The sequence below is a fragment of the Xiphophorus hellerii genome, chromosome 6 (assembly GCF_003331165.1).
Source record: "Xiphophorus hellerii strain 12219 chromosome 6, Xiphophorus_hellerii-4.1, whole genome shotgun sequence".
NCBI classification, from domain to species: Eukaryota; Metazoa; Chordata; class Actinopteri; order Cyprinodontiformes; family Poeciliidae; genus Xiphophorus; species Xiphophorus hellerii.
Genome location: NC_045677.1, coordinates 26,890,608 through 26,905,318, shown reverse-complemented (window position 1 = coordinate 26,905,318; position 14,711 = coordinate 26,890,608). Strand labels below are relative to the sequence as shown.

At 37.7% G+C, this 14,711-nt stretch overlaps 1 protein-coding gene across 4 annotated transcripts in view; it reads left to right on the top strand.

Moving 5' to 3' along the window:
• Positions 1 to 6,807: 6,807 nt before the first annotated feature.
• Positions 6,808 to 14,711, top strand: part of pard3ab (par-3 family cell polarity regulator alpha, b) — a 257,273-nt gene continuing 249,369 nt past the window's right edge. For all 4 annotated transcript variants that reach the window (XM_032565195.1, XM_032565196.1, XM_032565194.1 and 1 more), the window contains exon 1: positions 6,808 to 7,239. In XM_032565195.1, coding sequence (XP_032421086.1) covers positions 7,120 to 7,239 — 120 coding nt within the window. In that variant the 5' untranslated portion in view covers positions 6,808 to 7,119. The remainder of the gene's footprint in view (positions 7,240 to 14,711) is intronic.

Below are 14,711 nucleotides of genomic sequence, written 5' to 3'. Positions count from 1 at the left end.
GTATCAAGACGTAAACCTGGGGGAAAAAAACCCAGTTTTGGTGAAATATGTTTTATTACTAAATAAGATACAACATTTATATTGTCTGGTTTTCTGGATATTTTGTTTTCAGAGCAGAGTAATGTCGCCCCCTAACGTCTAATAGATAGTATTACATCAACACTCAATCGTGCACGTACCAATTATAATTATATATTTAACATACATAACTTTTTCGTCTTTTATCAAACGTGTCAATTTTTAGTTAATAAATAATTCGATATGATAAAATAGTTCAAATTTAGAAAAAAAATGTAACATGAATAACTGAATACAATCTATGTTGTATTTATTGAAGATATTGTATATGTGTAAATGCTCAGTAGATAAGCATTTTAATTTTTGAAAATTAGTTTTCTTTGATATAACTAGCATGTATCTTAAAATTCAGAGGTCATAACAAAAACAAGGGAAAAATGCCTTTTGGTTATGAAGTATAGTATTTATCAGTAATGTTAGCAACTAAGTTGATCCCAGCCTTTTGATGTCATGACATCTAACATGACATCTGTTCCCTTTGTAATTTAAAAGTACTGTAATCTTCTGTGTTCTTGGTAAAAAGTCTTTATTTAGATCTGACTCTAACTGACCCCAGAGTCACCATCTGTCCCCTGTGCATGCCACAAGAGACCGTGCTGTTCAAACACTGCCCCCGCTGTTATCAAAGAGCGCCATCCCACAGGGTAAAGCTTCTGCTAATACTCAGCAGTGTGATAAAAATAAATGGAGAAAAAAAGATCAAAAGAAAGTGTTTCCACCATCTTTCTGGCATCAGGCAAAATTTATAACTTGCAGGTAAGAAAAACCCTCTTACAACGGAAAATACAGCATGTCTTCATTTTGATCGTTTCTAAGTTTTACATACTTACATACCTTTTCCTTTAAATAGTTAAAGCTGTTGTATTTTATTTTCTCAGGTTTGTGTCATCTTACCCTGCTGCTGTTCCTCATCATGGCCGATGGAGGGTCCAGATGGCCGGGGACCGGCAGCAGAAGGGGAACCCTCTGGTGGCTCAAAGGGCCGACAGCAGGGAGTCACACCGACTCTGTGCCAGACAACTCTTTAGCACAAAATTAGCCTGAGATAGACGCAGAACACAATTACATGCTGTTAATACCATCAAAGAGACATTCAGGCATCTGCTGTGTCCTTTTCCTGCCTGAATATCATAACCTAAGAAACTTCACAGATATTTCAATTACTGTACATCAAACTTGAGTATATATTTGGATATCTGTTTATGTTCTATGTAGCCCCTTATAATTGTAGCACATGAATTAATAAAAATATATTTAATGTTTAAAAAGAGATAATGCAAGGATTTGGTTGCTGTATTTTAATACAGCGATTTTAGAACAGAGATTAGAGCTGAAATGCTTTGAGTCCCCTCCATCCCAACTGATCTTTGCTTTGAAAAGAACACTCTATGAAAAGCAAAATTATATAAGCATGTTTTCAATATTTATGATTAAACTGATTAAGCAAGTACTTTTCACTGTGATAAAAGCCTTAAATAAGTTGTTTTTTTCAGATTCAATTATAGATAATAGGCAAGTTTATGTCAGTAGCGTTTTTCTTGTAATCATTTCCTGACTTATGAAGAGCAACGCATATATGCTTTGCTTAAATGGAATGTTTTCTAGTTTTCTCCATTTTGAATACTGTTTTACTACTGTAAATTTTATATCACAAGGAAACAGGCAGCCATCTCAATAAAAAGTTACTGAAGACAATATTCATTAAAAATGCTTAAATTTCTTTTTTATTCATAGTGTTTGCTGCAGTATTGTGACTCTACTGCATTCTACTTTATTCAAATTAAGAATATGCTGTAATTTGATTTGAAGGCATTTTTATTGAATTACCTTTTTCAAATTTGAACAGCAATTGTGGTTATGTCTGTACATTTATTCTTGCAAAACTTTTAGGACAAAAGAGGTATGAAAAAATAAATACAAATAACTAGAATTGACAACCAAATCACAGCTTTAAATAGCAGCTACCAACCCAATGACATTTGTTTTTTCCAAAAGCCATTTCTATGTATAGCCTTTAAGTGGGGTCGAGATCTCCAGCTATTGTTGTTAAGATAATTTTTCTTGATCCATTTCAGATTATTTTCATGTAACATATTCTGTATGTTATTTCTGTTTTAATTTATTGCTAATTTACTGTTTACTAAAATAGATTTTGTACAGTGATTAATCAACAGGTTGTTTTTATAAATGACTTGCAGAGCTAAACGAGAAAGAATTAACTTCATGCAGTCTACCACTAGATGTCGCTACTAACCCAGAAACAATTCTCAGTTAAACGTGAATGACTCGTTTTGGAAAATGTAATACATTTTTAATTTACGCAGCTTACTTTACTTTATAATAACTTTATTTTATTTTTAATAATTAAAAACTGTTATCAAAATAAATTTCAATATAATTTCAACTCACTTGTTTTTTATATCTTAATTTTAAAATATTATTATTAAAATATCATTTAATCCATCCATCCATCCATCCATTTTCTTACACCTTTTATTATAAACGTGTACATATTCAAAGATCATTTATTTTATTGCAGTCTTGAAAAAGCTGGAGGTACAAGGCGGTCAGGACTCTGGAGACAAAGGGAACGTCTTCTCTTTGCAGTCAGGTGAACACAAACATTTGGGTTTAGGCGGAATTGCAATCTGTCAGTGTGAGAGTTTCTTCTTGGCTGTGTTGTTTACGCTGCAATGCACTCTGGGTAAATGAGGTATGCTAGGTGGTCCAAATGCGCTAGCTCCGTCCAGCCAAAACAGCGATGAGTAATGTCATTTAGCCTTTTCAGTTTGAACTGCAGTGCATTGAAATTAATGGAAATGTAAAAATCACAAGAAATGATGATGATGAGGAGGAGGGCCGAATGGAGAACGAGGAAAGAGTCGGCCGAAGAAGCTGGTGTTTGTGCTGCTGCCGCCATCTTCAGCTTCATAAACAAAACAATGAATGGCACATACCTCTGGTCGGTCTGTGTGATCTGGTAAGTAGCTGAGGTGCTCGGTGTCTGCTCTGGTTTTTGGTCCGTTAACTCCTGGTTAGGGCCTTTTGTTGGGTCCGTAGTTTCACATTCAGTACAGGTGTTAAGTCCTGCCCAAAAATCTGTCCCACCTTGTAGCAATGCGCATAGTTCTCTGTGGTCAGAAAATCTGGCGAGGTAGCACAGATTGTCAAAACACTGGAGCTTTGTCGGCACTGCATTTGGATTTAGCTTGTGATGGTAACAAGAACCTGTTAGAGCCATCATCAGTTTTGCTTTTACAAATAACTCAAAAGTCTTCTGGAGATAAATGTTGAGAGCACAACTGTTCGGAAGTTGTGTTCTACCCTTTCCCACTGCGCTCTTCTTCTTTTTTTCATGTGGGAAATGATCCAGACTGACCTCACTATTTCTTTTTTAAATTACAGCCAACAGCGACATTATGTGGCATTGTTTAAATGTACACACAAGCGCAATAAACAAACTCGGGTAATGTTAGCCTTCTTGTGTTTACTTCCGGTGTATGTTCCAGTACAGAACGGACATATCACGTCAACAACCCAGCAGCCATTGCGCACGTGAAAAATGGCGACCGCCAGGGGTGAAAAATATAACCAAAGAAATAATTGTTTTTTTAAATAATTGAGTTTTGATGTATCACAAACAGCAATTTTTCAGTTAATAGAAAAATTACAGCATATTTAGGGCAACATGTTTCTACTAATCGTGGAAACCTTAAACAGGATAATATATTTTCTCAGTGAGATTTAACCTGTATAAATAATGGAAAAATAAAATTGTCTTTTTAAAAAAGTAATTATGAAAAGTGCTGAAAACAATTCAGCTTATTACATATTTTTATTTTAAGTTGGCTTTCGCTACATTTACTTGTTTTATTCATATTAATTCCACATTATTTTATAGTATTATTGTATTGACATTTACAAAGATAGTATAATTAGGTTAGTTTCCCGCATCAAGTCATAAAATTGTCAGACTGAAGACATGGAAACAATAAATGACTATTTAAAACAGACTAATAAATAAATTGGATATATTTTTATCACTTTGAGGCCTGAATGAAATATATTGTGGAGACTCATATGGGCTCTTATGGAAAACATGATTTACTGCAGGTAAGCCCTTGTTTTTCTTATGATAAAGCAGATTTAAGAGCAGCTTTCACTTTCACATGACATTTTGCTTTTAAGATGCACTGCTGCTGTTTAGAGTAATTTATTTAGCCTTTAATTTATATAGTTCCTCCTCAGTAAACGCTCCACAAAAAGCCATGAACGGATAAAAATGACAAGACCCTACCTTTTTGCCTTTTTTCAAAGCTACTTTTGAAAAAGTTGAATTGTTTGTTTCCATCGTTTTATCTTTAGTTTGTGGTCTTGCACTGAAGAGATAAACAATCACCAAGCATTAGTCTAATGTTTATGTGTATTTTATTTTTGCTCCATATGGTTTGGGTGCACATTTTCATAAATATCCCCATAAACACTTGGTCACTTGGTCATATTCTCCACATGTGAAGCTATTTACATGGTTTGTGACAGCTGCTGAGGGTGAGGCTGGAGTCCAGCTGTGTTGGGAGTTAAAATAACCTCCCAGCTGTGCTGGCATCACATGATGGAGAGCTTCTGTTTTAACTCTGCCCAATTTAAGTCACAAAACACACACAGTTTCCATGAATCCAGAAGCTGGAAACTCTTTTCTTTTTTTATATTCCTCACTGAATAAAACTGAAACTTTTCTCAGGACCAAAGGCATTTGAAACCCAAAGAATTGGGTCACAGGGTTTATGATGCTAAACCTCAGATATTATTAAAGACTGTTTTTATGTTCATACAGTCTTATTAGTAATCTTTTTAGTAGATTTATTGACTTCTAACTTGGCAGATTTTCTTGTAGATTATTTCCGAGTGAGCAAGTAATCTAAAGGAGTTTTTTTGTGTGTGTTTCTGTTTGGATTTTGTCAGCTTTTTCCCTCCACACCCTCTTAAAATAACTTTGTTTCCCTTTTTTTAAAAAAGGTGAGCATTATTGCTCAAAAGATTGTCAGAATGCATTATTCTCAGCTCACTTCACTGATAAAGTGAGCTGAGATTCAGACATAAAAAAGAGTTTTAAACTCCAGAGATGAACCAAAATAGTGTCCGCATAAGCTAAACTTTAGCAAAGAGCTTATTTAGTTTATTTTATTTATTCAGTTACATTTAGAAAAATGACAACACAAAAGACCTTATCCCTCTGTCCATGTATTCATACTCTCTTATTCCTTGTAAAAACAGTAAAAATAACATTAAAAAGACTTTGAAAACCTTAAGAACAGCAGAATTGTTTGGCAAACAATTATTAATGAAGTATGTAGCACTTTAAAACTTTTGCATAGCATATTTTGTTTAAAACAAGCGTTTGGTTTTTAGTCTAGATTGTCTTTGTTTAAAGTCTTAAGTTATTTCCTATTAGTAACCCTAAGCTCTAAATAAAACAAATCATATTCTTTATCTCAAAAGCTCTTCACGGATTTCCTAAATCATCGCTGTAACTTACAGTTACAGTGGATCTACCCAGCCAGCTCACTGCTGAGTCTGGCCCTTCAAACATTACCCATCCTGACCACGGAGCGGGGCCAGACGTCGCCTGTCTGAGACGTTCACGAGCAGCTCGTAATTTACAGCTTCACAGCTTGATCTGCAGTGCCTATTCAGTTTCTTGACAGAAAAACTGCAAATTTATTGCATTCAGCTCTTTTAGGTTTAGTTAATCTCAGAATCTATTTAATTGTCAGCAGGTTTTGGAACTTTAGGGGAAAGGTTTAGAAAACATTAATTTGTTCCGTTCTATTGAAGACTTTTACTTTTTTTTCTTTAATAAAAGTGCTTTTATAAATCAATAAATATAGCATCACGCATTTATTTTAGTTAAAATAAAAGCTGTACCAACAATGGCACAAGAACTACACAGACAGTTTCTTCCTCTAGGCTGTCTCTCTGAAAAACATTTCACAGTCAGAGCGTACAGATTGATACCTTCCTCTTTTGTAATATATATTTGAATTTTCTACTTAAATATCAAACATATCAAATATCCAACTTTACCTGGAAATTAAGGTTTTATCTGAATATTTTTTATGGAATATTTTGTTATTGCTTTTTATTAAAACCAAATGTCATGCTTTTTATCTTTTTTGCTTGTGTGCATCATTTTTTTCATTAATAGAAAATTACTTGTATGCATTTTACATCTGTACTAGTTAAATAAATCTTTATAAATTACTATTAATTAGCTGATTTATTCACAAATATGGTGTTTCATTTTTTTATATATTATCTGAGTTTCCTTTTTTCATTGTTCACTTCTAAAGGGTTAGTTTTTCCACCCACAGTTTATTTATTTTTTATTTTTATTCTGAAAAGTATTTTTATTAAACGTTGCATGAAAGGTGCTGTGAAAACAGTTTGATTTACAAATTGAATGTTTAAAAGTTAAAAAATATATTAGACACTGATTCCAATCAAATAATGTAACAACTTTATAACAAAATACAGGGATTTAAGACTTGTTTTATTTTAAATCTCTTGTTCCATCACAGGGCGATAAATAATTGTAAAATATCAGGAGGAATGCCTTTTGTAAAGTTGAAATCTTAAGATTTAATGCATTATTTTATACATTTTAAATTGCGTGCTTTAAACAAAACTTTTGCTTGTCTTGATTCCGATACTCCTGTTGGCCATTGAACGCAGCAGCGAGCATTAGCTCAGCCCGGAGAGAGGGATTGGGATCCAGAGAGGGAAGGAAGGAAGGAAGAAGAGAGAGAGAGAGGGAGGGATAGATAGAAGCTAAACAGGTGGTCTGAAAACACAGACAACAATGTCGTCCGGCGGGGAGAAGCGGGACGACATTTAGTCCTCATTTTCCCTGACAGGAATACCGGGATAACCTCGGGCAACAACAACAAAACCCCCTCCATGCTCCCGTGTGCTTCCCACTCGGATTTGTCCTCCTCGTCTCGGCTTTGCTCCGAACCTGGGGAAGTCCTCGGAGCCTGAGCCATGAAAGTGACGGTGTGCTTCGGCAGGACCCGGGTGGTGGTTCCGTGCGGGGACGGGAACATTAAAGTCCACGCACTCATCCAGCAGGCTGTCATGCGGTACAAGAAGGCTATCGCCAAGGTGAGTGGAGGCTACTTTTCCCCCCTCATGTTGTCCTGGAAGCGCCGCAAGCTCGCTCAAAAATGGCGCAAACTTTTCGCAGACGCAAAGCAGTCGCAAGGGGGAGGAAGGAAAGGGGGCTCGGCGTTTAGTTTCTCCTTCTGTCTTGCTTGTTTTGGTGCACAGGTTGCGGAGATAAGAAGGCGCACAAACTGCGCCGTGTGTTGCTGCTTTCAAAGAAAAGGCGCACCGCCATTGTGGTTCCAGTGTTTGTAAACCAACAGAAAAACTTCCTTAGGGATTCTCGCTGCAAGGCAGACTACATTTTCCAGGATCATAGCGGAGGCTTTCACAAATTTGCGAACTTTTCCAGAGTTTCCAGCTCGGCTCGGAGTGAGTTTTTCTTTTTTTAGCAGCAAGATAGCAAGTTAGCAAAAGTAGGTCTGCTGTGAGGCGTTTAGGGGCCAGCTGAGAAGTGCATCATCTTTCTCTGCAGGATCCCAATAAAAACAATCCAGCCAGACAGTGTGATTAACTTTGTGAGTTAGAGCTGCTAACCATAGAGGTTTGTTGACATAAATGCACAAAAGAGACATTTAAATAAGTTTATATGAGACTTCTGAGTCCTTGGCTCGTTCCAGATCCTGCAGGAGGCTGATGGAAAGCTCCCAGTGCAGGCATGGAGCCGAGGCATAAATCCTGGAGATAAAAGTGGAAGACAACCTGCAGAGGTTACCGAGGCAGCTGCAGATAACCTCTGAACTAACTCGGTGCAGAAGCCTGCAACGATTCCCCCCCCCCCCCCCCCCCCCCCCCCCCCCCCCCCCCCCCCCCCCCCCCACCTGGATCAGATAAGATGGGGGAGAAAATTGCAAGGCTATTTGACATCCATCATATTTGTGGCTTTAAATTTTGCACGATTTAACAGTTGGCAGCACCGTTTTGTTGCACCAAGTCTTTCTGGAGTTGCCACGTTTTCCGGTCAGTTTTACATCAAAGTATAGACTGTCTGATCACTCAAAATTAAGAAAATACCTATGATTGAATTCAGTTGTTGTCTAACTGAGCAAGTGGATGCTTTGGTTTGTTAAGTTTTAGGAGATGCACAATTTAACTGGTTGATTTTTCCATCTGATACTCAGGTGGCCAAATTACAGAGAAAATCCTTTTTCCTATTTATTAAATGCATCAAAATAGAAAACCTCTCCCTGTTTTTTTTCAACATTTTTGAGTGTAATAATAATTAGATTCAGCTTGGGGACTAGTGCATTAAAGCATAAATGTGTATAATTTTGTAATTCCTTTATTTTTTTGTTGGGAACATTTAGCTCATTTTTCTATTTGTGTTTTGGAGAAATAAATCGGCATCAGCTGGTAGAAAATTGAGGTTAACTTGCTCCGAACTGACGTTCCTCATTGACGCTTTGCTGCTCTCTTTACTAACTTCCTGCCTGTTCTGCTGTAATAATGGTGACCCAGAAGCTTTCCTGCACCCTCCTCTCCTCTGAATAATTCACCAGCAGCAGACAGACGCAGGTATGAGAACCTCTCTGCTGAGAAGACAGCTGCTCTTTGATTGTAATGCTTTAGCTTCTGTTCTTTAAGTCATGTAATATGACAAATTAAAGCTTTTTGTTTGCAAGTATGATACAGTGATGGAATAATTTCAGTATATTAGCTGATATTGGAGTAAACGGGAGAATGAGCAACTAAATCAGACGGGGTGGTCTGAGGTTCTGCATCTGAATAAAAGCTGAAATCAACTTTGAATAAAATCCTTTTCCTAGTTTATGATTTAGGTAATTGACTCTTGATTTAGGTGTGTTTCAGGACGGCAGTTCTTGAGGCCTGGAAGTTGATACCTATAAAAAATCTGAGTCAAATGCACAAAACTGCTCTCTGGAGCCACACTTTGCTGTTCCTAAATCTGTTTGTACTTCTGTTGTAAAACCACGAGACATCATTATGTTCCTGATTTATCGAGATCAACTGATTAGAAATGCTCGTATCGCAGGGATTGTTTGAGTTTACTGTAAATTATTTTCTACAGACTTTGTTTGACACTCTGGTTTCAGTTTGAGCATGTTGACTCAATTCAATTCAAAAATACTTTATTAATCCAAAAGGGAAATTAAATGTTGTTGTAACTCATATCCTTCAAGGTTCTTCATTAAAAAGGTGTTCACATTTTTTCTTCCTTACTTTCTTTTCACCATCATCTGCAGAGGTTCTAGAACAGTCCCAGAACAGAACCAGTTTTCTTTATCAGCTTGCTTAGCGCCAAGGAAGCTGAATGCTGCACATGGATCTGCTGTTTTTCAAATGTGAGCCAATACCGGCCGAAGCAGGATTACGCATATGTGTTGCAGAGTCTCAAGCTGCATTTCCTGTTGAATATGTCGGATATACTGCACAAAAAAATATCAACCAATAGGACTTACATCCACAATTAGGAGTCATGTTCCCCAAAACAATCTGCGAAAACTGAGCCTTTTATCGGAAAGAAGCTAACTTTCCAGTTGAGGACCATAATTTTTTTTTTTTTTTTTTTTACAAGCTTGCATTGGAAATCTTCTCATTAATCAGCCAAACCGGTTACTGAGCGCCACTTAAGTTGTCTCTCTTTCTTTTAGTTTTTTTGGCTCCTGAAACCCAAGAAGCTCTGGTCTGCAGGCTGACCAGATAAGAAAACCTTGGAGGTTCAGTCAGAGCTAAAATAAAGAGCTGCAACTGCATCAGTTGTTTGGACTTATTGCAGGACGAAAGGACGACAATAAACCACAACAAGAGCCATAAACAAGAAGTACAGCCAAACTATTTTCAGCAAAAACATGTTGCATCTTTCTCAGTGTGCTGTGAACGGTCTGTGGTTTCAGAGAAGGAGAGTTATGCTGCTGCTGCTGGTTCTGTTGGATGCTGATGTTTGACAGCAAGGCATCCAAGGCTTTTGGTCAAATTAAAAAGCATGAAATAAGTGTAACTGTTAGTAGAAACGTCACCCACATTAAAACACACTGCTTCAAAACACAACACCCTTGTTATTTAAACTCCTCCTAGGCATGTTTAGTGCTCCGGTTCCTCCCAGACTGTTTAATCTAACCAACCCTGAGCGTGTCTCAGGAAGTCTGCTGGTCACAGATGTGGTGTTGAAGATCTCAGCTCTGTTTCCCCACCCTCTGTCTTAATAGGAGGACCAGATTTAGGTTGGGTGTTTTCTCCTGCCGCAGTGTTTGCATGGACCCCCCTTGAAACTTCCCCTGTCATTAGAGAGGAATGCTTTCTGCAGGAAACCAAAAAACTAACTAAATAAATGGAGTCTTCTTCTGGAGAGACTTCAGAAGCAGGGAAATGGAAATGATGGTGGGATGATTAGATCAGGGTTCAAAGGCGATGGGATGCACAACATTGGTATTGGTCTGACGAGTACAACTGGACCAATATTAATTCCCAGTACTTATTTCCAACTTGTTTCTGTTTGTGTGTGTGTTTGTGGAGGGGATGAGGGCGTTGGTCTGGGGTGTTTGGTTTTGTGACGTTAATAGTGATGCAGAACAGGCTTGTGGGTGTAGCAATGACAGGGTTGGTTATCTATCATATTGTTTATCATATAGTGTAAAGACTTTTTATAAGAATTTTAATTGCTTGTTGTCTGACTACATTTATTATTTATAATATTTTTACTAATTTCTCCACTGTTTGTTCCACAAGCATCAATAATTCATCATTACATTCAAAACTATAATTTAAAAGTAATTACTATGTGAAGTTTAGTGATATAAATCACACTTTTTTAAGTAAGTGGCTTCCTGAAGAAGCCAATTTCAAATGGGAACATTTTTTTTAAGAGCAGTGTTTTTGTTTGTGGTGCAATCATAGCACCACAAACAACTGCATTTAGGGAACTGCGTTCCATGCAGTTACCTAAAAAAGACTTGGATATGCAAGGAAAAAGAAAATGGGAAAACACGTGTATTCCCAGGCCTTTTCGGTTTCCAGGGTTTCTCTCAGTGTGTTATGAGCATGGCAGGCTGCCAGGCTGTAATTGCCTCCCTACCAGGCTGAGCGTTGTTTGTTTATTTATTTATTTTTAAATCGTTTTCTATAGTTAAGCTAAAGTTGAAGCAATGAACTCTGTGTGGATCCTTTGCTCCACCTTTCATTCAGAATGGCCAACTTGGAAGGAGATCTTGCAGAGCGGGTTCATCTGTACCTGAATTTATATTTTTGATTTACGAAGGCTGTCTTTTCAGAGAATACTGACCCAAAGTACGCGTCAAACATAAAAACCTCACCGTTTGACTGTGCTAACGTTAGCGCGCAGTGAGACTGATGTGATTGCATATCTTTATAAACAAAGAATAGCGTTTAGTGTGTGCGTTTAAATCTCACACACAGGCCTATAGAGTCGCTTGTTTTTGCCGAATCCATATCTGAATGCTTTGCTGCTGATGCAGATGAAGTCAAACCTACGAGTCTGTTTTTAATCGTATTCTGATGGTATTTCCCTGCAGTGTTTAAGATATGACTCAATTCATTGTACAAATGACTGTTTTTAATTAATGCTTCTTTGGCTTTGATGGCAGACGGGCTCTGGAGATGCTAACCGCTGCTCAGTGTGTCTGATAGATGCCATTCAATGCTAACAGATACACATGTTTACCACATCTTCAAAGCAAAAGGCTCCAGCTTGTGGATCCGACCCTGAACGTTAATGCAGGCGTGCAGCAGCACATGCACTCAGCATAATAATGCGTCTGCTTGTGCACAGCTTGCTTCAACCTCAGAGTCCCAACAACAACATTCATTGTCTACCTGAGTTTCTGTGCGATTCTATTGATGCAAATCAGAAGTGTCCAAACCTTTTGCCCTGGGCACCAAAACTGGCAAATTTTAAACTAATGGCTTTTATTTAATGAAATCTGTATAACATTAAAAATCCAAAACATAAAACTTCTTCAGACTGCTGTATTTTTATAAGAAAAACAGACCATTTCTATTCTGTTGGCCAAATGTTTACCATTCTTGTGGTTAGTGACCAAAGGAAATCATTTCAAGGGCCACAAATGGCCCCCAAGCCACACTTTGACACCTGTAATGTAAATTAATATTCCTCTAATCCCTTCATCATGGACTAGCAACCTCTGCAGCCAGAAATTGACCCTTTTTGACATTTTCTCATTAAGATGTTTCTACACAGGCTGGAAATATCTGGAAAAACATCAAATTTAATTTAAAGAGCTCCTGGCATTAATAATATAAAAAAGAAATGTAACAGAATGAATGAACATTTTTATTTCCAGATTATGATTATTCTATTTTGCATTATGTAAATCCTTCTCTCCTTATTCCCTCTGCTTTTTATTGTTTTTCTACTTCCTTCCTTTTTCCTTTCATTATGTCCTCATGTCTTTCTTTGAATTGGAGCTCGGAACCGAGTCATTTCAGGCGGTTAAACCGGAAATGTGGCAGATGAATGGATTGGAATGACAACAGATTTGGGATATACGTATTGCAAGAACATTTATTCCTACTATTGGTAGGAATAAATATTGAAAAGCCATATTCATTTAGCTAAAATTAAGGCCTTAAAGTGTTAAATTCATTTTTATAAAGTAAGTTCTCATTTAATATAATCACGTTGCTAAAACAATGGCCTACGTAATTTTTTCCTAAAAGGTATTTTGCAAAAAAAAAGTCACTTTAGGCAAAAGATGACTTGGCGTACTATTCTAGGAAGGTGACAATAATTACAGGTCTTAAAATTTTATCTTGCCAGGAGAACTTAATATTTCTGTATTTTTATTTCTTTAGTTTGAACATTTCTGTGGAGATAAAGGTCTTAAATTTCAGTCTTATTGGTCTTTAAAAGTCTTACATTTCGTCAGTATAATCTTTGTCAGTTTAATACTGACGCACATCTTTGCGTCCCACAGACCTGTGGGACCTGTGGGACTCTCATACTGGTCCATGCCCAACCCCTGCTATATTTTTTGCTAACAAGGCATGATTGGTGTAAATGGAGTCATGCTGTGTGGACATCCAATATATTTCACTTGTTTTCCTCCTATCTCTGAAACGGAGCAGTAAGCAGTTATTTTATATTTCACAACAAACGTGTTTATTTCCTGATTCTCACCTGGAACCTTCTCCGGTCATCAAGCCGTTCAGTTTCCCACGTTTATGTGAAAACAACCAAGGATCTAGGTCCAGTTTGGATCTGTTTCCTTCTCTCTCTTGATTTTCTGAACTTGGGCACAGACGAGCTTTTAAGGCATGGTTGCACCAGAAGAAGATGTGCTGGGAGGCCAATCAACCTGAAAAGCTTGATAACTTCACAGTTCACCTGTTTGATCCTCGTGTCACCAGGCTGTACCAGTCAGGGGGTTCTGTTTCTAAAAACGAGCACAGCGCGGGATTAAAAGCTTCGCTGATGATTCGCGGGCCACTGACTTTGACCTTGACCAAACCACAGTGGAAATATTTACCCAAAAAGAAGCTGGTGCAGGATGTGACCATCTGAGGCTTCTGTTCCTGAACTCGGACGTAAAAAAAAAATTAGATAAGTCATATTTCTTTTAAAAAAAACCAAACTGGATCGGCAGTTGAAGAAGATGACGTAAAACCCTCTGAACAACAGGACAGATGATTACAGCCTGCGGCTTTTTCCTCGGGGCATGAGAAATTCTGCACCCTCCGCTCCGGCTGATGACGCTCACATAACCATCGTTCCCATTCCCATCGTGCTTCTTTGCTGTGCTCGGCATTTTGGATGAGATCCCTTTCCCCCCTTCACGCACATCAGTTATGTTGCTTCACTGCGAGGAATTTATATCAATTGTCAGCCTTATCATCATGATTTAAAAACATGGATTATATTAATCATAGCTTCTTTGTTTTGTGAGGAGATTTTGAAGGAGTTTCTGGTGAATCTGAGCTGTTTGGCCTGGTGAAGATGAAGGTTGCAGAGATGTGACGTGGAGGGAAGAATGCTCTCGTCTTGAAGGAGCTCATTAAGATTTAAGGAGTGAAGTGGTTTTCTCATATGAACTCATTCAACCACCAAGCACACAACCTGTGTCGGATCAGTTCTCTCTGCTTAAAATGTTATCAGTTTATTTTCAGATTGTGGCGAGATAAAGGAAACCGGAGACGTGCTGAAGGAAACGAGCTAATGTCACAAAGCGCTTTCCTGTTTTTGTCATAAATTTAAGCCTTTTTCTTAGGCTGCATTCACACCAATCTTGTTTGGTCTGCGTTTCTCAAACTCCAGTCCGTTTGCCTACAAAGTTTAGTTCGTTTAGGGAGATGTGAAAGTGTAATGAAACTCTGATGCGGACCAAAAAAGCGAACTCAGTCTGCCGAACTGACCTCGGTTCAGTTCGGTTGAAGTGAACTCTGGTGAGGTTCAAAATCTTTTATGAACGCCAAGCGGAACGGAAATCGCTACAAAAACAGGAAGTGAACCATCGTGCAAGGCATTCTGGGTAAGCCCT